The sequence below is a fragment of the Podarcis raffonei genome, chromosome 9, assembly GCF_027172205.1.
Source record: "Podarcis raffonei isolate rPodRaf1 chromosome 9, rPodRaf1.pri, whole genome shotgun sequence".
Taxonomy (NCBI): Eukaryota; Metazoa; Chordata; class Lepidosauria; order Squamata; family Lacertidae; genus Podarcis; species Podarcis raffonei.
The window spans coordinates 65,779,691-65,802,574 of NC_070610.1; the positions used below are offsets into that span (position 1 = coordinate 65,779,691).

Below are 22,884 nucleotides of genomic sequence, written 5' to 3' on the forward strand. Positions count from 1 at the left end.
TATCTAAGACAGGGGGTGAGGAATTTCTGGCCAGTGGGTCAAATTTGGCCCAGCATGGCTGTCTTCCCTGAACCATGCCTACCTACCTCATATGTGATGTCAGGTGTGACAGACATAGCTGGATCAATCACACAGCTGATCCCTGCAGAAAGTAGTTTTGCTAGAGCTCTGCTCTGTGCTTTGGCAAGAGTAGGTTTAGCAAGTCCCTTTGTGCTGTGGTTTCCAAGCACCCAACAACCAGCTGACTGTTAGGCACTTAGGAAGTGCTGCACAAGGGACTCTGACAGGTGGGCAGGATAATGTCATTTGATTGACAGGTGGGTTGTCCCAGCCACCTGTCAAAGTTGGTCTGCAGGGGGTGGGGGCAGATAGCAATCTGGCCCATCAGGCAAAGAAAGGTTCCTCACTGCTGATAACACTTAGCGGAATACCTTTCGTATGCCCCTCCTTAGGCTGCGAGATGACAAGGGTCACTTCTTCTGGAGCATGCTCAATAATTTCCAGTGCTGTGTGATGGTGGACCCCTTCCAAGCTCACACTGTTCACTGATATCAAGCGGTCCCCTATGGAGAGAGAATGATTCAGAGATCAAAACAATACATTTTCAAGCTTTTACAGAGGGGCCATGGAGCAATCCACTGACTGCTGCAGATGTTCAACATCCATTTAGTGCTTGGTGCAATGCAAATGATGGACAAATCTGGCAATTTCAGTTTCTCATTTTTCCAATATTAAGTTTGGTTTGGCTCATTTCTGCCTATGTTTGCATGAAAATATGTTAAAAAGGTAAAGGACCCCTGGATGGTTAAGTCCAGTCAAAGGCGACTATGGGGTTGTGGTGCTCATCTCGCTTTCAGGCCAAGGGAGCTGGTGTTTGTCCACAGACAGCTTTCCAGGTCATGTGGCCAGCATGATTAAACCGCTTCTGGCGCAACAGGACACTGTGACGAGTGCCAGAGCGCACAGAAACACCGTTTACCTTCTCGCTACAGCGGTACCTATTTATCTACTTGCACTGGTGTGCTTTCGAACTGCTAGGTTGGCAGGAGCTGGGACAGAGCAATGGGAGCTCACCCTGTCATGGGGCTTCAAACCACTGACCGTCCGATTGGCAAGCCCAAGAGGCTCAGTGGTTTAGACCACAACACCACCCGCGTACACACACACGCACACACGCACACACACACACAGTCTGCATGAAAATTCATAAGCATTTTCACCAATATTTTAAAAATTGTATGCAGTTTCCCTTAGCATATGCATTTTCCCAAGCAATGGCTCTCATGATGCCTTGAATGGGAAAGTCTTGTATCACATTGCCATAAGTTCTTCACAGTTTCTTTTGGACCCAGATTTACCGTATTTTTCGCTCTATAACACGCACCCGACCATAACACGCACGTAGTTTTTAGAGGAGGAAAATCCGTAGGCATGCCACCCATTGGCATTCCCTCTATAACACGCACAGACATTTCCCCTTACTTTTTAGGAGGAAAAAAGTGAGTGTTATGGTGCAAAAAATACAGTAAATCATCTCCACACGGCCATAATGCTTGCTGTGCGACTATCTTGGGCTAGTGACTATCTCTCAGCCTAACCTACCTCACATAGTCGTCATTTGGCTAAAATGGGTGCAGGGAAAGGTGGGATGAAAATATAATAAGGATAAAACAAGAGTGATGGGTATTTAGGATACCCCTTGTGGTTATGTTTTGCTTTTTGCTGGTTGTTGTGTCTAAATAAAAAAACTTCAAAGCAGCTGTGCGGGGCTGTTCATTTCCACAGAGAAGGAGTTATTTCCCCCCTGCCTCCACCCCTGATCTACACAGTACCCTTCTGAAGTTGCTGTTATTAGCCCCATTGGTTCTGGGGAGGGAGGGAGACAGGAGATAATACCCACCCCCTACAATGTTTCCCCAAGCAAATTAGACCCCACTCCGAGGGGTGTTTCAACAAAGGGAGAGAAAGAATAATGGATCTCTCTCACATCACCATCTAGTTTGGTCCTGATAAGAAGCACTGAAACTTTATTTTTCCAAGATGAGCTGTTAAGCTATAAACTAACAAACCAAACAACAGGCAGCCATCAATTGCAGACGGTTAGCAATATAGCTCGCCTACATAAAAAGTGTAATTGCCTGATAGGGCCATTCAATGCATTTCATTTTCCAAAATTAGCGGCAAGCGTGTCTTCCAATCACTTCTAATGTCATTGCCAATGGCAACATTCAGTATTTCAACATTAATACATATGCAGTAACTTTTGTCCATTATATTTGTTTTTTTAAGTCAGTGTTTTCAATATTCTGGCAGTATTTCTACTGCTTTCTTTCAACATACAGTAGCAAGCCTAAGATTTACCTGGTTTTAGCGATCCCTGCAAATCTGCTGGTCCTCCAGGAGTTATCGAATGAATGAAAATCCCAAGGTCAAGCTTTCCAGTTTTCTCCCCACCAGTGATCTGAAACCCTGTTTAAAGCAGTCATTTAGTAAATTTTGTAAAACATTCATGGCAATGTTTCATGAGATTTTCAGAGACCCATTGACCATGGTTTACTAAGAATTTCCCTGTGTAAAGGGGTGTCCTCCAATATCTTAGATAAGGATAATGGTCAGTTTACCCCAATGGGGAATCTAGAGGTAGAGTTAGGTAGGACATAAGTCCATGCTGATGACTTTATATCAACAAGTGTTAAGTCTGTTCCAATATCTGATAGCTTTCTAAACCTGGGGACATTTCAGTCAAAAACAAAGGCATCTTCCAGCCTGAACTCCACCACAACCTGCTCCACCTAATCAAGCTGTATGCTCGATTTTTGTTCATTTCTGTCTTTGCGTATGGACTTTCAAAGTGACATCAACTCACCTAAGCCATACTTCTCATCTTTTTTCAAGTTTACCAAGCTGATCTCCCTTTCTGGAAGCAACAGTGGGTTCTGCTTTGTTTGTAGAACGTCTGTAGGGAAAGGGAGGTGGGGAAGTCACTAAGATACAGCAGGGTATATTTATTTCTTGGAACATGACATAACACGAAGGACTTGAAACCTTTCAAGTCAAGCTTCACTTGAATTTGCTGTGTAATTAAAAACAGCTCTTCTTGCATCTCAAGAGGGGCATTAATGATAGGGCTCAACACGGCTTCAACATTTTGGGGAAAGGAAGTTCTTCTCCTTCCTACATGAAACGCATCCTTTAGGATATGCAATCTGATGAACATTTAACAATTTTATCTCCACAAAGCAATCAGCCCCTGTTTTGAATATGTGTACATTAATGCATGCAGATTCCATCTAACTCAGTGCCTTTGCAGGGTCTTCCAGAGTCAGACATTCCTCATGCAAGACAACTTATAGTTCTGGAAGTGATGCCATGCTACAGGGGCTTCATGTAGTGGAAGAACTAGCCAGGCCCATGCATGGGGAGGGCAGCTGGGTCTACTTGCCCCGGGCCCTGAAGGGCTAAGCCGGCCAGCCCATCCCCGCTGCTAGACTTTCACTGTCATGCCAAGATTTTCTAACTTTATTCTAACAAGACTCCTGCCCTGGACCTCAGACCAGCTCTGCATGGGCCTGCTTCCATAATATTCCATAATATAAAGGTAAAGGTACCCCTGACCATTAAGTCCAGTTGTGGACGACTCTGGGGTTGCGGCGCTCATCTCGCTTTATTGGCTTCCAGGTCATGTGGCCAGCATGACTAAGCCGCTTCTGGCGAACCAGAGCAGCGCATGGAAACGCCATTTACCTTCCCGCCAGAGCGGTACCTATTTATCTACTTACACTTTGACGTGCTTTCAAACTGCTAGGTTGGCAGGAGATTCCATAATATAGTGGAACTATATTAAACAGGGGCACAAGATGAGTGACTGGACCTGTGTGTGAAGTCCCCTGATCTCTCTCTCTTTTAAAGGACTCATAGCTCAGTGGGAGAGCCACATGCTCTGCACGCAAAAGGCTCCAGGTTCAATGCCCGACATCTCCAAGTAAGGCTGGAGATTTTGGAGTGCTACTGCCAGTCAGTGTTGGCAACACTGAGCTAGACAGTCCAGTTGTCCAACTGGTTATCAAGACAACTTCTTACATTCCTAACCATTGCAGTGCAACTGTTCCTGTTGCAATGTTTATCTAGGAACAAGCTATCTGCTTTTTATAAAGAGGAGCTGTGGTACTTAAGTGCTTCAGTGAGGGGGGGGAATCAGTATCACCAAAAATGACAGTATAGAATCACAGAATTGCAGAGGTGAAAGGGACCACGAGGGTCACCTAGTGCAATGCCCTGCAACACAGGAATCTTTCTTTCACCCAACGTGGGGCTCAAACCCACGATCTTGAGATTAGGAGTCTCATGCTCTACCCACTGAGCTATCCCAGGATTAAGTCTGTACATGGTTCAAGTTAATTACTAATGGACCTTTAAAAATCCAGTCATAAGGTCTAAATTTTATTGTAAAAAAGTACTGAATCAAACAATGCTGACCTACAACATAGGCTTGGCCAGTGTCTTCAGCGGATGAAGAATCAGATTCATTTTTCCTTCTCTCTAGGCTGGAAGTTAAACCTGCATGAGAGTGTGAACTAAAGGTGGTTGGGAAACAGCGAAAGAGAAGCAGTGAAAGGGGAGTGGAGAGGAAAACAGAACATAGAAGGGAACAAAGGAAAAAGTAAAAAAAAAAAAATGATATAAACATGACAAACAAAACACAAACTGGTGTAAAGGTAGCACCACTTCTGGGCGTTAAGAATGCACCAGTGGAAATCAGTGAACATGGAGATGTTTGTTCCGTGTGTGTAGAATCAGAGCTCCATGGGAATAAGTATGAAACAGCTGGCCGCGAAGAGATTTTAGGATGAGGAAATGAAAACGAATCCTGCAATTTTGCAAAATTGCAGTACATCCTAACAGACGGTGGCTCCAGACATCTGAGGCATGGGTCACTGAACTGTAAAAAGCTTAGGAAAATACAGTGGTACCTTGGTTTGAGTCCTGGACGCTCGAGGAAAAGGATGCTCGACAAAGCGCCACTCTTGAGCATGCACATGGAGCGGTCTGTGCTTCTGCGCATAGCACGATTTAGCACTTCTGCAAATGTACGAGCGGCAAACCCAGAAGTAACCTGTTCTGGTACTTTCGGGTTTGCCGCGGACGTCCACTGAAATGGACGCTGGACGGGGCGGACTTATACGGAGGTACCACTGTATAACAAGGTGAAAGTGCTGCAAAAATGCTCAGGAATTCACTTTCGATCCAAAACAATTCTAAAAATGGATCTCTGCTTACTTTTGGCCTGAAGACACCAACTGTTTAATATAGCCCAATAATCCCAGCTATTGACTGCAGGGCATTAGGAAATGCTGTAAATACAAGAGAGGACTTGGAGAACTTCTGTGGCAATGGTAACCACCCTCCCTAAAAATGGTGTACACACGTTAACCAAAGTTTGCCATGAGGACAGCAACAGAAAAAAGACCACTTTAAATGCTGCAACCTCCATGCAAATGCCACTGAGAAATGCTTAACCTATGGCAGTGGCAAGTGCAAAAATGAAAAGCCTCTTATCCCATGCTTTGTCCCAGATGCACACACTGATTTCACTCCGCACAGGTGGCACTGCCTGTGTTTCAGACTATGCAAGAGGGGTGGGAAACCTGTGGCCCTTCAGATATTGATGGATCACAACTTCCACCAACCCCTGACTGACGGGCCAAGGTGGCAGAGACTGATAGGAGCTGGAGTCCCACAGCATGGGCCACATGATATCAATTTCTGGTTTAAACATTACACAGAGCACCTTCAAAGGGATGTACTTCCTATGGGAATGGCCATGTTAAAACCAGTCCGTAAAAGAGATCCTTACTTGTTGAGCTTTGCTCCTCCAGTCGCTAATTCGGCATCAGATTTTGGCACCTGCTGGAAGATCTTCCCCATCATTTCCTCCATTCTCCGCGAAGAGGCGTCCACAGGGGTGATAACGTTTTTCCGAAGTGGGCTGACAGACACCTGGCTCTGGGTCAGGTCGTGAAAGGATTTGCTCATGATTCTGGGCCTTTCCTCCCAGGGCAGCTTCTCGTTTTTGTCCCTGGAACAGCTCTGGGCAGACTGGAAGAGGGAGAGTTCGGAGTAGGAGAGCTTCTTGAGAATATCTGCTTGCACCGACAACGGCCGGACCGCGAGCCTGTTCAGTGTGCTGCTGGCCAGGCTGCCGGTGGAGATGGCACGCCCCATGTTGAACCCTTTGACAGAATCCGTGTGGAGGTTGAGGCTCCTAAATGATGCTCTCTCTGCAAGGAGATGAAAAACTAGTTTATATACTTAAAAGCAACACACCTCAAAATGCCTTCTGTGTAGACTGGGAAATCTAGAAGAAATAAATATGGCAGCCGTGACTCTTAAAGCTCTACGGGGATCCAATGTTTACTAATTCAATACACTCAGTAGCCACAATCCAGCAGTAACTCTAGATGGGTGATGATGTTTAGGGTACATACAGACCATACATTTAAAGAGCGTGACTTCCCCTAAATTAATCCTTGTAACTGCAGTGTGTTAATGGTGCTGGAAATTGTAGCTCTGTGAGGGGTAAGCTACAGTTTCCTGGGATGTTTTTTTGGAGAGGGATGCCATGCACTTTAAATGCATGGTGCACACACAGCCCTATGTGCACACACATACACTGAGTTAATGTTTTAAAAATAGCACTTAGCAGTGGGCGCTGTCTTTTTCCAGGACAAAAACCAGTCACTGGGTCCCACAATCCAGGGGGAGAGGGGCTGCCATCAAAGCCCATCTGAAAATTGGATGCGCACCAGTACAAACAACAGTGATGCTAATAATTACATTGTCCGTACTTAAAAGACCTACACCGGCTGCTAATTTGTGTCTGGCACAATTCAGAGCACTAGTCTGAATCTTCAAAGCTCTAAGTGGTTTGGGACAAGGTATCTGAAAGCCCATCTGCTCTCACATCAGCCTGTCTGACGTTTAAGATGTTCTTCAGAGGACCTGCTCTGACTGGCTCTCTCTTTTGAGGCAGTAGTGGAGGTAACAAGGAGCAGAGCATTTTGGGTTGTGGCACCTCACCTTTGGAACGCCCTCTCCATGTTTTTTCACCCCTGCCTTTTTAGACTAGAGGCTGCCATTTTAGATTACCCCAAATGCCTCACTCTCAAAGGTTTGTTTATTTTTTAAAGAGGGAGGGTTAGCGATGGCTGCTACAAAAATAAAAAAAGATGTTTCCATGCTTTTGTGGCTGCTACCATTCTCTGAATGGGGTACACTGGGAGATGTAAAATGGCAGTTTCAAGAACTCCAGCAGATTCCAGAACACTGCCATCCTGTTTTAGGACAGACAGGACTTCTGGCTGAGGCAAAAACTCCTGTGCATACTTTCCTTGGGACTTCAACCTCTGACTGAGCATAGAGAGGTGTGTCGCAAGGCTCTTCAAATGAACACACCTTTCATTGCGTCGTCTCTCTCTTTTATCTAGCATGAAATGTCTTCAGCTCTTTGAAGCCTTTCGATGTAACACTTAATCTTCGTCTAATCTCTGCCAGTCCTCTTTTGCACTCTTTCAAGAATTTGAATCTCTTGTATTTAAGCTCAGTGCCCAGCGCTGTACACAAGACTCGCCTTACAAAAGTTTTACATGAAAGGAACCATTATCTCTCCATTTGTAACTAATCCTCCTCCTCCTTAACCGTAAGACCTTGTTAGCTGGGTTTCTGGCAGACACCATGGGCTGAACAGTCTCCACCGAGCTATTGCCTCTTTGTCAGCTTCTCAGAACAAATATGTACTATATACACAGGTGGCAAGAACCATTATTATTATTAGCAATCAACATTCATGTAATCTTTTTTGCCCATATATGCTTTATTGCTTCTTACATTTTTTAAAGCAATTAAATTTAACAGCTGTAGATGATGGCAGTTGTATGCAAACACCCCAAGTTCTTAAGGGCCTTCTAAATTAATGCAAGGACTTTGAACCTGGCCTGGAGACTTAATGCAAGCTTTTTAACATCTGAGTTAAGTGCTGTTGTTCTCAGAGTTGTTCCCAATTGCAGTACAATGGTCCCTCGCGTTACAGACACTTCAGGTTACAGACTCCGCTAATCCAGAAATAGTACCTTGGGTTAAGAACTTTGCTTCAGGATGAGAACAGAAATCGTGCGGCGGCAGCACAGCAGGCCCCATTAGCTAAAGTGGTACCTCAGGTTAAGAACAGTTTCAGGTTAAGAATGGGCCTCCAGAATGAATTAACCTTATGGTTTTGACTTTTAAAATGAGACTGTATTTTAAATTGCATTATAACCTGTATTTTAAATTGTTTTTTTTCTTTTTCTTTTTCTTTTCTTATTATGTTTTTACTGAAATTTATTGGTGTTAGCTTCCCTGACCCTGGCTCTGGACAGGGAGGGCGGGATATACATAAAATTATTTATTATTATTATTATTATTATTATTATTATTATTATTATTATTATTATTATTTTCTTAACCCGAGGTACCACTGTAGCTCTCTCTTCTGCAAGCTGAGGTCCAACACACAGATGGTATACAGATTAGCAACAACAGCAGGAGGAGGAGCAAGAGGGCAGCACCAGCGATTGTGCTTACCTATTTCCTGAGCATCTTGGTTACTTTGCCTGGCTCTCATCTGGAGCTGGAATTTATGCTGCGAAGAGCAAAGCTGCAGCAAGTACTGGCAGGTCTTGCTGGTGTCAGTTTGGAAGGCATGTTTTATACCATCAGATGTGTTCTGCAGAGTTATCTTCCTCTTCTGTAGCAGGAAAAACAGGTAAAAGGCAGACACATATATATGATACATTCCAGCTTGGGGGCGATGCAAATCATTATTCAAGAACAGAACTTGCAATAAGCAAACAATTGACTGCACTGCTGTAGCGACACTGTACATTACTACAAAACCTGAGGAGCAGAAAATGCAATTATAGCTCAGCTAGGTATTATGCAAGGGTTATACTGCATGTGAAAGTATTCAAAGTGCAGGACAAGCAAGATCAAGATCATGGAGTGGAGGTTTAGTGCCCCTCCAGAGGTCCTTTTTATTGTGCATTCATGATGGTTTGTGCTCATGATTGTATCAGGGCAGTTATATGCAATTCCACTTTCAATATCATTTCCGTCTGGAAAGGTTTCAGCGTGGACACACTGCTTTGTTTCCAGCTGGTGACTTCTGAATTCCTTTCCTATGTCATACCACTAATGTTCTGGGTTTTGTTCCACTCTCGTTGCGCCACAGGGAATGTGGGCCCCACCAGATGGCAATAATGTGGCAACACTGGGGAAGTATCTCAGAACAACGAATAAAGCGGAATGGTGTGTGGACGGGCGCAGTATAAATCCACAATTTTTGTGTTGATGACATGTTGCAGAAAGCACCTGTTGCGCAAAACACCAGTTTGGAGGGATTCTTAGTCCTTTCCTCCAATCCTCTTTTTCCAGATCTGCTATTTGCTGCAGAAGTGAAACTTCTACTGATGCCAATAACTGTTTTTTTTCTGCGGGGAATGGAGTGTACAGGGAAAAGACTACTCTCCCCTTTGTGTGACGCATTCCTGCTCCTACCCACCCATCTCTGAGGCTAATCTCCAAATGATTACACAAACTTAACATCACATGTAATTCGGCCCCATAGGTATTGTTTTTCAGTATTCACCATTTGGTGCTCGGAATGAGGAACAGAAGAACGAAAAGGTAACACTAAATTGAGCATCTTTTCAACTCCATGGCTTGAAATCAATGGGATTCGAAAGTGCTGTAATATTAGTTGGATTCTGCTCTTTACACTGGAGAGAGTCAGAGCCAACCTACAGATTCAGGGCGAAAAACACACACCATGTGACACAGGCCTCCTGAGACTCCGCCACCTCAGAATACAGAGGGGGGGCCTGTATGTCTCAGAGCTCCTGTTAAAAGAAAAAGGGAAAAGCTTCCCTGCATATAGAATGGTAGCTTAACGGGGAGAGAAAGGTCAGTCTAAATGCCTATCATGAAGAATTTTGGCACTGGCGGAAAGGAAGCCATTATGCATGCAACCCCCCCCCCCATTTGCATTCTGAAGTGGTACAGTCTCAGAAGGACTGTACCGTAAGGTTCCTCCCACTCCATTATCAGTCTTCAGTGGATGAGATGCCTCCAACAGCACAGTGACAGATCGGCTAGCAAATATCCTCTAACATGATACGGCCTGGCTTGTTGCTCATCTAGCTTTTATTACTAAACTATTTGCCACACACTATGGAGCACACGGTATCTTCCTCTTGTTCCCTTCTGGCATGCTGTCATGTGGATACTGTAGATATCGTATTGGCCTGAATATAAGCCGCACTTTTTCTCCAAATTCTGACAGCGAGAAGTTAAAAGTGCAGCTTATATTCAAGACCTTCCCTTTCCCCCATCAGCTCTGGGGAGGGCTGGGAGCAGCAGGCGGGCTGCGCGCCATTGCCCCACACTCCCGGCCTGTTCTCTTGGGGGGGGGAAAGCAAGGCCGCTTTGCCAGCGGCCTCCCCCCCCTAGAGCAGCCCAGGAGCACGGGGCAACAGTGCGCAGCTCGCTTGCCACTCCCAAGCCTCCCCAGAGCTGCCGGAAAGAGGGAGTAGGGAAGGAAGGAAGCAGCCTGGGTTTTGTCTTTTTTTCTTTTCCCTCCTTCAATTTTAAAGGTGCAGCTTATTTGTGGGTGCGTCTTATATTCACGCCAATACAGTAACTGGAGTTTCGTGGGTAGGTGGGCAGGCATAGAGTTGTCCAGTCTGTGATTGTACTGGTGGAGGTGGTGGGAGGAGAAAATGTTACCAACGTACACTGAAGGATATTTTTTTTGTTTCTCTCCACGGGAAGCGGAGGACAGGTGTGCGGGCTCCATTGTGGACCTCAAAAATGAGAACTCCTTTGGGGCAAACTCCCAGCAAAATCCCAGTCTGAGATTTTTTCTCTGGCAACACACGGTGGAAATGAACGCCGTATTCTGTCAGCCTTTGGCAAATCTACACAACGAGAAAGGAGGCACAGAAAGAGAGAAATGTTTGTGAGAAAAGTTAATTTGAGGACATTGATGAGTGTAAAAATGATATTGTGCAGTTCAAAAGAAGAAAAATGTGACCTTACGATGAGATTCACCCTTTGTTTTCATTACTCATTTCACATAAAAACAAATGTGAACATACAACATTGTACATTAATCATGTTCAGTAACAAAACTGTATGTATGTGTGTGTGACTTTACTTCCACACAAATGAATGCATATTGAATCTGCAACAAATCACTTCAAATAGATAAATAAACAAACACATATTTTAAACACATCTTATTTCTTGGCTGTTACTCTGAAAAGTAATTGCTATGGCTACCTCTGGCCAGCTGCAACCTACGTGTAAGACATCACCAAAAATCAGAAAGGATTTTCCGAAATGTATGATGTGGCTTTCCTATACTTCAAGAGTGTTTAACCTTTTCCAGCCTGAGGGCCACATTGCCTCATGGGCAATCTTCCAGGGGCCACATGCCAGTTGTGGGCAGGACCAGAGGCAAAAGTGGGCGGAGCAACAGTTGTGACCCTTACCCTTGTACAGAAGGGTGCATTTCTGCTAAACAAAAGCCAGAGGTTTACATGCGCACCTCTTTCCATCCAGGTGGCACTGGCACCACTCAGGGACACATGTTCCAGTCATTCAAAAGCAAATTGAGGAAGGCGAAGAGCAGGACCAGTATAGGGTGTGCTATGGGGAGCATTCAGCGTGGGTGGCGCTGTGGCTTAAACCACAGAGCCTAGGACTTGCCGATCAGAGGGTCGGTGGTTCGAATCCCCGCGACGGGGTGAGCTCCCGTTGCTCGGTCCCTGCTCCTGCCAACCTAGCAGTTCAAAAGTACACCAATGCAAGTAGATAAATAGGTACCGCTCCAGCGGGAAGGTAAACGGCATTTCCGTGTGCTGCCCTGGTTCGCCAGAAGCGGCTTAGTCATGCTGGCCACATGTACGCTGGCTCCCTCGGTCAGTAAAGCGAGATGAGCGCCGCAACCGCAGAGTCGGTCACGACTGGACCTAGTGGTCAGGGGTCCCTTTACCTTTACCTATGGGGAGCATTCTAAGGGCCAGACAGAAAGAGCTGGGGGCCACACTGAGCTCTCAGAGCCTGAGGCTCCCCAACCTCGTTACATTCTCCTTTTTTTACCACTTGGGTTTCATCTGCTTGGAAACCTCTAATGAAAACGAGTGTGGTGGGCTCCACACTTGACTCCCTGTACTAACCTTCAGAAATTCAAGTTCTGCCTCTTTTTCAGAAGCACCTGCGTAGTTGCTATGCAGTTTTGGCAATTCTTCTTTCACATTAGACAGGTCCAGATTTTCCAGCACTCTAGCTGGTAAATAGTGTTCCGTTCTGAAATAGGAGAGGCCGTGCACCTACGGAAAAAGAGGGAAAGAAAAGAAAAAGCATAAGGGCAAGGTACGGATCCACAGGCACGACCCAACCTGGCTGCTGGCTGGATGATGTGCTACCCTGGTAATGCCAGAAGAGCAGAGATGTGGATGATGAGGAACGCTGTGACGCACCTCCCTAATTGCTAGCAGCGATCCTGTTCATAAAAACATTGACCAAGAAGCACAGAATCCAGCAGGGAAGAAAGTGGCAAATGTAACCCCCTTGGCCCTCATGTATACCTTGACCCTCAGAAGACCCAAGACCAGGTGCAGGGAAACGTTGGCCTTCCAAAGGTTGCTGAACTACAACTCCCATCAGCCCCAGCAAGCATGGGAGTTGTAGAGTTCGGCAACCCCTGGAGAGATAAGGGTTCCTTGCCCTTGGCTCAAGACCTATGCGAAGACGACATATTGCAGTTACCTTTAAACCAGGCTTCCTCAAACTCGGCCCTCCAGATGTTTTGGGACTACAGTTCCCATCATCCCTGACCACTGGTCCTGCTAGCTAGCGATCATGGGAGTTGTAGGCCAAAAGCATCTGGAGGGCCGAGGTTGAGGAAGCCTGGTTTAAACTGAAAGACAGGATATGCCACTGCAAAGTGAGAGAACTGCTAGTGGGCCACAAGAAATAAGAATGCCAAATAACTGGATGCTCCCAAGAGCCCTAAATAGAAGAGATTGACCACTGTACTTCCTCGAGCAGCAGAATTGTCCAACCCAGCTATGCCTGAGCATCACAGGTGATGGACTTGTTCAATCCTGGTATGGAGATACAGCATGACTGCCCACCCTCAGATGGAATGTTGTGTTTCCACACGAACCCCTGCTCTGGGCTTGCCTCCTGACCATCCTCTCAGCGACATCTGATTTGGGAAATGGTAGTCCTAGTAGTCGGATGTGGCCTCAAGTTTGTCCTCCTGTGACATCAACAGGAAACCCTCCTCTGCTTTTAGCACTGAATTAAAGACCCAAAAAGAATTGGATCACTTTGACTTAAAGGCCTTGAATGGAGAAGACACTGGCCCCAATTTGCATGCAAACCCTAAAGATCACTGCTTCCAAAACAACAGGGATTTTATCTCCCGGTTGGTGGGTCACTTTCACAGAATGGAAGATGGCAGCAGGATCCCCAAGGATGCGATCTATGGGGAGCTGGCTTCAGGCACTGGGCCTACTGGCGGACCAACTCTGCATCACAAGGATTTCTGTAAATGTGACATTAAGGCTGGCAACATCAAACCCGCCATGTGGGAGTCCCTTGCAGACAACCGCAGTGCCCGGAGACAGACAGTCATTAATAATAATAATTTATTATTTATACCCCGCCCATCTGGATGGGTTTCCCTAGCCACTCTGCGCGCTTCCAACAGAATATTAAAATACAATAATCTATTAAACATTAAAAGCTTCCCTAAACAGATGTCTTCTAAAAGTCTGGTAGCTATTTTTCTCTTTGACATCTGGGGGGAGGGCGTTCCACAGGGCGGGTGCCACTACCAAGAAGGCCCTTTGTTCCCTGTAACTTGGCTTCTCGCAGCGAGGAAACTGCCAGAAGGCCCTTGGCACTGGACCTCAGTGTCCGGGCAGAAAGATGGGAGTGGAGACGCTCCTTCAGGTATACTGGACTGAGGCCGTTTAGGGCTTTAAAGGTCAGCACCAACACTTTGAATTGTGCTCGGAAAGTCAGGTTGTGCATCCACAGCAGTGAGCCGAGGAGGAATGACTGCTGGGAGGAGTGCGGAGAGAAAATATGCCATGATGTCTCTGCATCAACAAAACCGGATGCCTTCATCTGCCCCAGCTGCAACAAAACAGGTCTCTCCTTTATTGGTCTCTACAGCCACTGTAATTCTCCAACAGTCTGACTTCACCCCTGGGTGCAGCCTTTCATTGTCTACCTAGACAGACGGGATGCCAACCACGGCAGGTCCCTTCCGCATGCTTGACAGGATGGATGCAGCCAGCAGGCTAGCCACCCTTGCAACCAAACCATGGTTCAGCACCAGGTGCTAATGCAGCCAGCTCTAGTTTCTAGCTCCTAATCCTTGATTCTACGGCTAACACACGGTTCATTCCCGAAAGCTTGTTTGTGTTCTTCCCCCTGCGCTTCAAAACAGCCGATCAACCGAACCAGTAAAAATCTGCATTTATATAGCCTTCTAGATTTTAAAACAACTGAGATGCATCGATCTACACAGCAGGTACAAGAGCTGAAAAACAGAACCAGGAGGCTGCCCACAAATGAAAGATTATCCTTACTTCAGCCTGGTAATCTCCATATTCTGCCTGGAGGGCCAAAGAGGCCAGCAGCAAGGCTGTCTCCTCATCACAGTGCATCTTCTCCTCCAGGATATCTTTCCTTAACTGCAGGTAATACTGATGGCACGTCAAAGTATGCCTAGCGGAAGAAGAAAAAGGAGAAGGGGCACATGAGCACAGTCCTTTCTCTAACCCACATTTCAGAGCGCAACCTAACGTTACCAGATTTTTTCCAACGAATCCGGGGACAATTTTCAACTTCCTACTAAATAGATGGATTTTGTCAGGGGACTGATTTGTAAATCCCGGGACTTGTCCTCGGGAAACGGGGATGTCTGGTAACTTTAGCGTAACCAAGTTCATAGAACACAGCCAGAGAGATGTGCATGGAAGATGGTTAAGAGATGGGAAAAGCTTCCACCAATATCACACACTGTTAGAATTTATTTGCATATCCCCTTTCAGCCAAAAAAGGGGTCCCAAGATCGCCAAAAGGAAAAGTGTGGGTGGAGGAGGAGGAGGAGGAGGAGGAGGAGGAAGAAGAAGAAGAAGAAGAAGAAGAAGAAGAAGAAGAAGAAGAGAAGGAGGAGGAAGAAGAAGAATGGGGTGGGTTTTTTGGGGAAGACGTCTGTGCTTGAATTTGTTTTAGGTGTGGAGATCAGTGTATGCTGATCAATGCGCAGTCTTCTCTGTAAGGCTCCATTCTGATGACATTATTATTATTATCATCATTATTACTATTATTATTAATATGCCGCCTATCTGACTGGGTTGCCCCAGCCACTCTGGGCGGCTCCCAACAGAAAAACAGTAAAAGCACAACACAACATCACACACTAAAAACTCCCCTGAACTGTACAGAAACAATACTGTATTTATTTATTTATAAGCACACTTTTACATGGCCTTTTGGTTCTAAAGAAGACACCTCACCCACCACTGATGATTAAAAATCTCATTGCAATTCAAACAAAGGTGCCTTTCTAAAAACCCAGATCTGCAACAGGTAATGTTAAAATGCACTGAACATGGATGGGGGTGCTTTTCCAGTTTGAGGGCCCCATTCCTTTCTAGGTAACCTTCTGGGGGCCGCTTGCCAGGGGTAGGCAGGGCCAGAAGCAAGAGTGCCTGGAACAACAGTGTTAATCTATGCACACAGCCTCTATCTTCCATCCAGGCAAGCAAGAATTCAAGGCTGCACCCTAGCCTGACAAAAGCACTCAAGCAAGGAATTAAATAGGGCTGGAGAGCGGTGGCTTGGAGAGAAGAGGGTGTGTGGCTTTGGGAGAGTCCAGAGGGCCAGACAGAAGGGTCTCAAGGGCCACATTCAGCCCCAGGACCTGAGGTGCCCCATCCCCGCACTAAACGTTCGTTGGAATGAAAGCATCTTAACCACCTGCTTAACAGATATCAGTCAGGTCCAGTGAGTTACCCAACCAGGGTTCCCATCATCAAAAATGTAGGCTCATCTCACACATAATGCTTCCAAACTTCCAAGCCACAACCTGTGAGGACTGGGAACAAATTTTGTGTTCATGCCATCTCTTTGTGAGCTCACTTTGCCACTTCCATGTTTGGGCAAAGCACAGCAGCAAATTATGGCTGGTGCATGGCAGGTATAAGGAACCTCAGGCCTTGGGGGGTTAAGTGTGGCCCTCCAAGGCCTCACTATACGGCCCTCAAAACTCTCCCTAGGCCACACCCCTAGCTTTGCATCCTGAGTACCGTATTTTTCGCTCTATAAGACGCACCAGACGACAAGACGCACCTAGTTTTTGGAGGAGGAAAACAAGAAAAAAATATTCTGAATCCCAGAAGCCAGAACAGCAAGAGGGATCGCTGCGCAGCGAAAGCAGCAATCCCTCTTGCTGTTCTGGCTTCTGGGATAGGACAGCTGCGCAGCCTGCATTCGCTCCATAAGACGCACACACATTTCCCCTTACTTTTTAGGAGGGAAAAAGTGAGTCTTATAGAGCAAAAAATATGGTATTTTTGCACAGCTGAAATGTGCCCTAGGACTCTGACAACCTCTCTTGCCTATTGTGATGGGAGGATAGAGAGGTGCGTGCAGAAACCAGCCTACTGTAGGAAATTTAAGATCTGAAAACATTTTCAACATTTAAATCAATGTTATAATTATTATAATTTGTAGCCAAGCCATTGTACATCAAACATTATTGTTTCTAAGGGAAAGGAACGAAATAGAAGTTGTTCTGCCGTTTCTGCCTCTGGCGCTGCCCACCATTGGGAAGCTGAAAAGAGTTTCTCCAGCCTTCATGTTCGACCTCCAAGCCAGAATGGCAAATCAAGATCGGAAACAGATTTTCAATTCTTGGTTTGGAGGGCGGTTTGGATGTAACAGGAAACCATGGTTTGCCTGGGCGAGGGGTGCAAGGTTTTCAGGGAGAGCAGATGCACTTAGAAGCACACTGGATCCCTCAGGAGAACGCATGCATAGCAGTGTGGGTCATACTCACTGTATCAAGCTAATATCATCCACAAAGAACTTAATGCGGAAGAACAAAGTGAAGTTGATTGCGTTCTTGCTCTTTTTCTTTGGTTCTTCTTTCCAGCCTTCAGGAGCTATTTTAGTCAGTTTCAACTCGGGGTCGATGAAGAAAAACTCATTTTCTGTCATGAAAAAAAAAAAAAGAAAAAGAAAAAAAGGGGGGGAAGGAGGAAACCCTAAAATAATTAATAAGGAATTATTTTCACTGTCAGTTGTTCCTTTCACAGAACTCGCGTTGGGTTTACTCAATTTCCGATTGGTCATTGAGTGAAATATATGAACGAAGCCTGCATTTTACAGGCTTTCTTTGGGCTGTGTTCGCCTGGAATAGGGTTGTGCAGGAGGAAATTAGTCCCTGCCTTTCATAGGCGCCGACTCCATGGGGCTTGAGGGGGCCCGAGCCCCCTCAAAAATTCGTTTGGGGGGGCTCCGCCCCCCCAATAATCTCCGGCGCCCCTCCAGCAGAGCGCCATCGCCGCCCCTCCCCCAGCCCAAAATGCACAGGGGGGGCGGGCTGCATGCCTCCTGCCCTCCCTCCCGAGCAAAAGCTCCACCCAATTTCCTTTGGAGCTGATTAATAGGCGCAGCACGCTCTCCCCTATTCGCTCACGAGGAGGCGGCGCCACTTTATTTGCATATTCATGAGCTTATTTATTATTCATGAGCTTTCCCGGGCCCCCCCAATATTTTTTATAAGTCCGCGTCGCTGCTGCCTTTGCACTATGGTCTCAATTGAGATCAGCGGCTGTTACTGGAATCTTTTAGAGTAGAGGTTTTCAACCTTTTTGATGGCTCTCTTAACCAACTGCACTCTTTCTGAGGCACCCCTCTGGGGCTGCGGAGCCCTGTTACCTGCAGAGCTGGCAGCCTCTCACTCTTTTCCCAACACCCTCCCTTGTGGAGTGTTCCCTGAGGCTCCTCTCCCCTCTCCTTGAGAGTCCTCTGGGCAGCTGCTACTGCTGTCCCAGGTCTCTTGAGCTGCGACCCCCTGCCCCAAAGAGAGGTGCCTCCCAGAGGCATCATTCACCTGTGGAGCCAGGGCTGCTGCAATAAACAGCTGTGCAAGCCTTTGCGAGGCAGAGACATGAGAGGGCATCAGAGGAGGGAGGGAAGGGAAGAGGGACAGAGGCCAATGTTGTCCACGGCCCCCCTGACCATCATTCAAGGCACCCCAGGGTGCCACAGCACACTGGTTGAAAACCACTGTTTTGGGGGAGGCTAAGATGCTCTTAGGGGATGTGGGTGGTGCTGTGGGTTAAACCACAGAGCCTAGGGCTTGCCGATCAGAAGGTTGGCAGTTCGAATCCCCGCGACAGGGTGAGCTCCCGTTGCTCGGTCTCTGCTCTTGCCAACCTAGCAGTTCAAAAGCACGTCAAAATGCAAGTAGATAAATAGGTACCACTCTGGTGGGAAGGTAAACGGCGTTTCTGTGCACTGCTCTGGTTTGCCAGAAGCAGCTTTGTCATGCTGGCCATGACCCGGAAGCTGTACACCGGCTCGCTCGGCCTATAGAGAGAGATGAGTGCGCAACCCCCGAGTCGTCCACGACTGGTCCCTTTACCTTTACCTTTAAGATGCATAGCTGGCAACGTTTCCCTTTTTTTAAGGGAAATTCCCTTATGCCGAATAGGATTCCTTGCAAGAAAAGGGGAAAGTTGACAGCTATGTTAAGATGCTCTTACTCATGTACTTTATTAATGTGTAGTTTGGCTCTGAGATGATACGGAAATTCCATTTGTGATTACTGGTCTGTGGTTGCTCACTCGCACATGCAAGTCACCACTTGCTGCTGCTGTCATCAAGTGATGAGTGCACACATGTGTTACACGCACACACCCCCCCCCCCGGTGAAATAATGCCCTTACCTTTTAAAGTGGCTAAGCCAAACAAATGATGCTCCACTAAGCCAATATGGGCCACTACCATATCAAACACGTCTTTGCATACTGTCTTGGTGTCGCAAGTCAGCTCCAGCCTCTGCCCACTTAAAAGCATGACATTTACTTTCCGGCGATTGTCTTCATTCTTCCCTTTCTTGTTCTGTGTTTCATGAAACAAATTGCAAAAGACTGTGTATTGTTGGGTGCCAAAACAGAAGAGGACATTTTATGGGAGACTAAGCAATTTAACATGTTTTGGCGAATTGGCTTCTGGTTTAAAAGCTGTCTACACATTAGTTAAATAAATAAACAAACATGCCAATATAGTTGAGTGTTATTTTTGTTTTTAACTTACCAAGATTGACTTTGGCAGGTCCAAGGAGGTGAATGGATCAACAGTAGTTTTCACAAACTCAGGACCAAAGAAATTCTACAAAACACAGAATTTATAATTAGTAAATTGTATATTTTTTTTTAAAAAAAGAGGCATTAACAAGGCAAAACTAAAGACTTGGTAGCAGAGATACCAGCAGCTATTGGGAAATATGTGGGGATTGCAAATTTAAGAATAACACTTTATGTATCTGACAAAGCTTTCTGTTTGTCTCCAAGTTGCCACAAATGCTTATGTAGAGAACCGACAGCCTGGTTGGGCTACCTTAACATCCCAGTGGAGTTCCAAACCATCTACCTTCGAGGAAGCATTTTCACATTGACCTGTCTGCCATGTAAAACCCAGGCAGAGGATTCCATTGGTTTGTCTGCCATGGAAAGTCTGGGCATTGCAGTGGACTCCAAGGCATGTTGTAAGGTACCGTATTTTTCGCTCTATAACACGCACCCGACCATAACACGCACGTAGTTTTTAGAGGAGGAAAATCCGTAGGCATGCCACCCGTTGGCATTCCCTCTATAACACGCACAGACATTTCCCCTTACTTTTTAGGAGGAAAAAAGTGAGTGTTATGGTGCCAAAAATACGGTATACAGCTTAGTTCACACACAGCGCCGCTCAGACTTTTTGTGCTCACCACCACTCTGTGCGAACTTAGCAGTACATCCTTGGAACACACCCAATGCTCCCCCCCTTTATGGTGGAGTATCAGTAGTAAGTTGCTTTACATTGTTTTTAAAGTTGTGTTTTAATGCTCTAACCCGCCTTGGGACCTCAGGCACTCAATAAATAAGTAAATAATAGGAGCAGGCAAGTTGTATTTCAGGTAAGCTTGTCTGTCATTAGTGATCTCCTAATTGTGGAATTACTGGTAAGGTGTTTTTTTTTTGGGGGGGGATCAAGGCCTGAAAACCATATGCAGTCATGCATCTAATATACCAGGAAGTCATTTAGACTGTGCTCTCAGGATCCTTTGCATTGTCTCACGAGTTGCCTTGGAAGGCACTTGAATGAACAGCCGCAACAGGCAGTAGGCAGCCTGGAGACATTCTAGGAAAACACTGACTAAATGGCTCTCCCCATTTCTCAACACGCCGGTGTCAAAAAACCAGACACGGTAGTCCCAACCCATTTGCTTAATCACCTCCATTGCTGTTGGGACACGCAGGCCTCCCAGTAAGAATCTAAGGAATGCCTGTATGAATGAGATTTTTTTTACAGACAAACTTTAAGAGAACATAAGGTCACCAACCACCAACACATTTTTTTTAAAGAAGCGTATGTTCTCTTAAATGTGAAGCACTTATACAAACACATTTAATTCAAAGAATGGAGAGAGTATAAGCATGAGCATTGGAGACATGATTACTGAAAACGGCCATTGAGCTGCTGTCCATGCAAACAAACAATCACTTTGTCGCTCAACCTGAAGTCAAAACAAGTGGTGAAATGGAAGTCTCTGTGGGTGCATTTTTAGTGACTTTGGACAAAGCAGGAGGAGAAATTCTGGTACTCTGTAGCACCTATTATTATTATTATGAATTATGTTTATATACTGCCCTTCATCATAAGATCTCAGGGCAGTGCACAGTACTAAATACAAGATAGAAAGAAAATTAAAACAAAAATTAAAATTAATTAAAACAAAATCAAAATTTAAATCTAAATTAATTAAAACAAAACAGTGACTTATGCATCTGATGTTCCCTCAACAGTACAGATGCCTGAACATTACCCTTAGTTTCCTTTGGGTCATGGCTGTTTCCAATGCAATTTCTCTCAGGGGGTCCCTTGTCATGTCAAGCACCGGCGACCTCACCACTTCTCCAGGGTAGAGACTTAGTCGAGACTGACGGAGGGCCATTTTCGCCTGCAGCTGCATCATCTCCTCCTCTTGGCGCTTTAGCATTACTTCTTGGCTCACCAGGTTGCCTTCAAGTGGCGCTTCGTACTGTCTATTGATGAGGAAGAAGAAGTGGGGGAGGAAAGTTGACTGGCCACGAAGAAACACACTCATCAGGCATGCTAGGAACATAAGACCAGCTTGATCAGGCCAAAGGCTCATTTGGCCCAGCATCCTGGTCTCCCAGTGGCCAACCAGAAGCCCATGGGAAGCCTGTACGTAGGACCTGAACTCAACACAGCACTCTCCCTACTTGTGATTCCTAACAACAGGCATTCAGAGGCATATCGGCTTCATTACTGGAGGCAGGACACAGCCATGACGGCTGGTAGCCACTGATAAGTTTTATCCTCCATGAATCTGTCTAATGCTCTTTGAAAGCCCTCCAAGTTGGTGGCCACCATGACTTTTTGCAGGAGCAAATCCCATAGTTTAATGATGCGCTGTTTGAAGAAATGCTTTACTTTGTTTGCCCTGAATCTTCTAAAATTCAGCACCAAAGATGCATTTTTAAAAATGCACATTTTAGGATAAAATGTTTAGAAATGTGTATGTTTTTAAACACAGGGATAAAATGAATACAGCGGTACCTCTGGTTATGTACTTAATTCGTTCCGGAGGTCTGTTCTCGACCTGAAACTGTTCTTAACTTGAAGCACCACTTTAGCTAATGGGGCCTCCCACTGCTGCTGTGCCGCCGCCACACGATTTCTGTTCTCATCCTGAAGCAAAGTTCTTAACCTGAAGCACTATTTCTGGGTTAGCGGAGTGTGTAACCTGAAGCGTATGTAACCTGAAGCGTATGTAACCAAAGGTACCACTGTACTTAATTGTGAATCCACAATAGGTATTTATCTTATGTACATATTTATCATAAATACATAGCTAAGTACATATTTAAATATGAACTTTCGTATAGGTTTCCATACAGGAAAACACACACATGCATGCACAAACACAGAGAGATGAACTTGTAAAGAGGTGCATGCAAAATTCAAATGGACTAGAAACGGACTGATCCGTCCACCCTTAGTAACTACGACACATGCGGCCAACTGTGGCTCCTGACACATTTGTCAATAACTTGTTTGTTTGCTTCAAGGTGGTGTACATGGTTCTTTTCCTCCCTATTTTATCCTCACAACAACCCTGTGAGGTAGGCTAGTCTGAGAGACGGTGGCTGGCCCAAGGTCATCCAGTGAGTTTCACGGCTGAGCAGGGATTAGAAACTTGGTCTCTCATAGGTCCTTGCCCAACATGCTAACCAATATGTCAGTGCATAAAATCATCACAGATGATTACACCCAGACGACATATAAATTATTACATCAAGATACCTTCTGTGTAGGAATCTCGTTAACACATGAAGCAGTCTCTCAGTATAAAGAACAAACACCCACTGTGAAGAAACCCCCGCTTTCAACTTTCTTCCATAACAATACCATCTATGGCCTCAAGGTCAGACCTAAATTTATAATGCTACCTCTGAACTTTTTGGC

General features: G+C 45.7%; 1 protein-coding gene and 1 non-coding gene across 2 annotated transcripts in view; both read right to left on the reverse strand.

Moving 5' to 3' along the window:
* The window catches only part of PTPN13 (protein tyrosine phosphatase non-receptor type 13), a 158,436-nt gene that overhangs the window by 39,823 nt on the left and 95,729 nt on the right, over positions 1-22,884 (reverse strand). Inside the window, exons 10-22 of the mRNA XM_053404141.1 lie at positions 21,218-21,437; positions 19,444-19,518; positions 19,074-19,248; positions 17,177-17,330; positions 14,700-14,838; positions 12,270-12,422; positions 10,824-11,006; positions 8,617-8,779; positions 5,855-6,278; positions 4,477-4,574; positions 2,867-2,956; positions 2,362-2,469; positions 432-563 (exon numbers count right to left, since the gene is read on the reverse strand). Coding sequence (XP_053260116.1) covers positions 432-563; positions 2,362-2,469; positions 2,867-2,956; positions 4,477-4,574; positions 5,855-6,278; positions 8,617-8,779; positions 10,824-11,006; positions 12,270-12,422; positions 14,700-14,838; positions 17,177-17,330; positions 19,074-19,248; positions 19,444-19,518; positions 21,218-21,437 — 2,114 coding nt within the window. The remainder of the gene's footprint in view (positions 1-431; positions 564-2,361; positions 2,470-2,866; positions 2,957-4,476; positions 4,575-5,854; positions 6,279-8,616; positions 8,780-10,823; positions 11,007-12,269; positions 12,423-14,699; positions 14,839-17,176; positions 17,331-19,073; positions 19,249-19,443; positions 19,519-21,217; positions 21,438-22,884) is intronic.
* On the reverse strand, positions 4,297-4,372 carry TRNAR-CCU (transfer RNA arginine (anticodon CCU)). The gene has a single exon. It is a non-coding gene; the product is annotated as a tRNA-Arg (tRNA).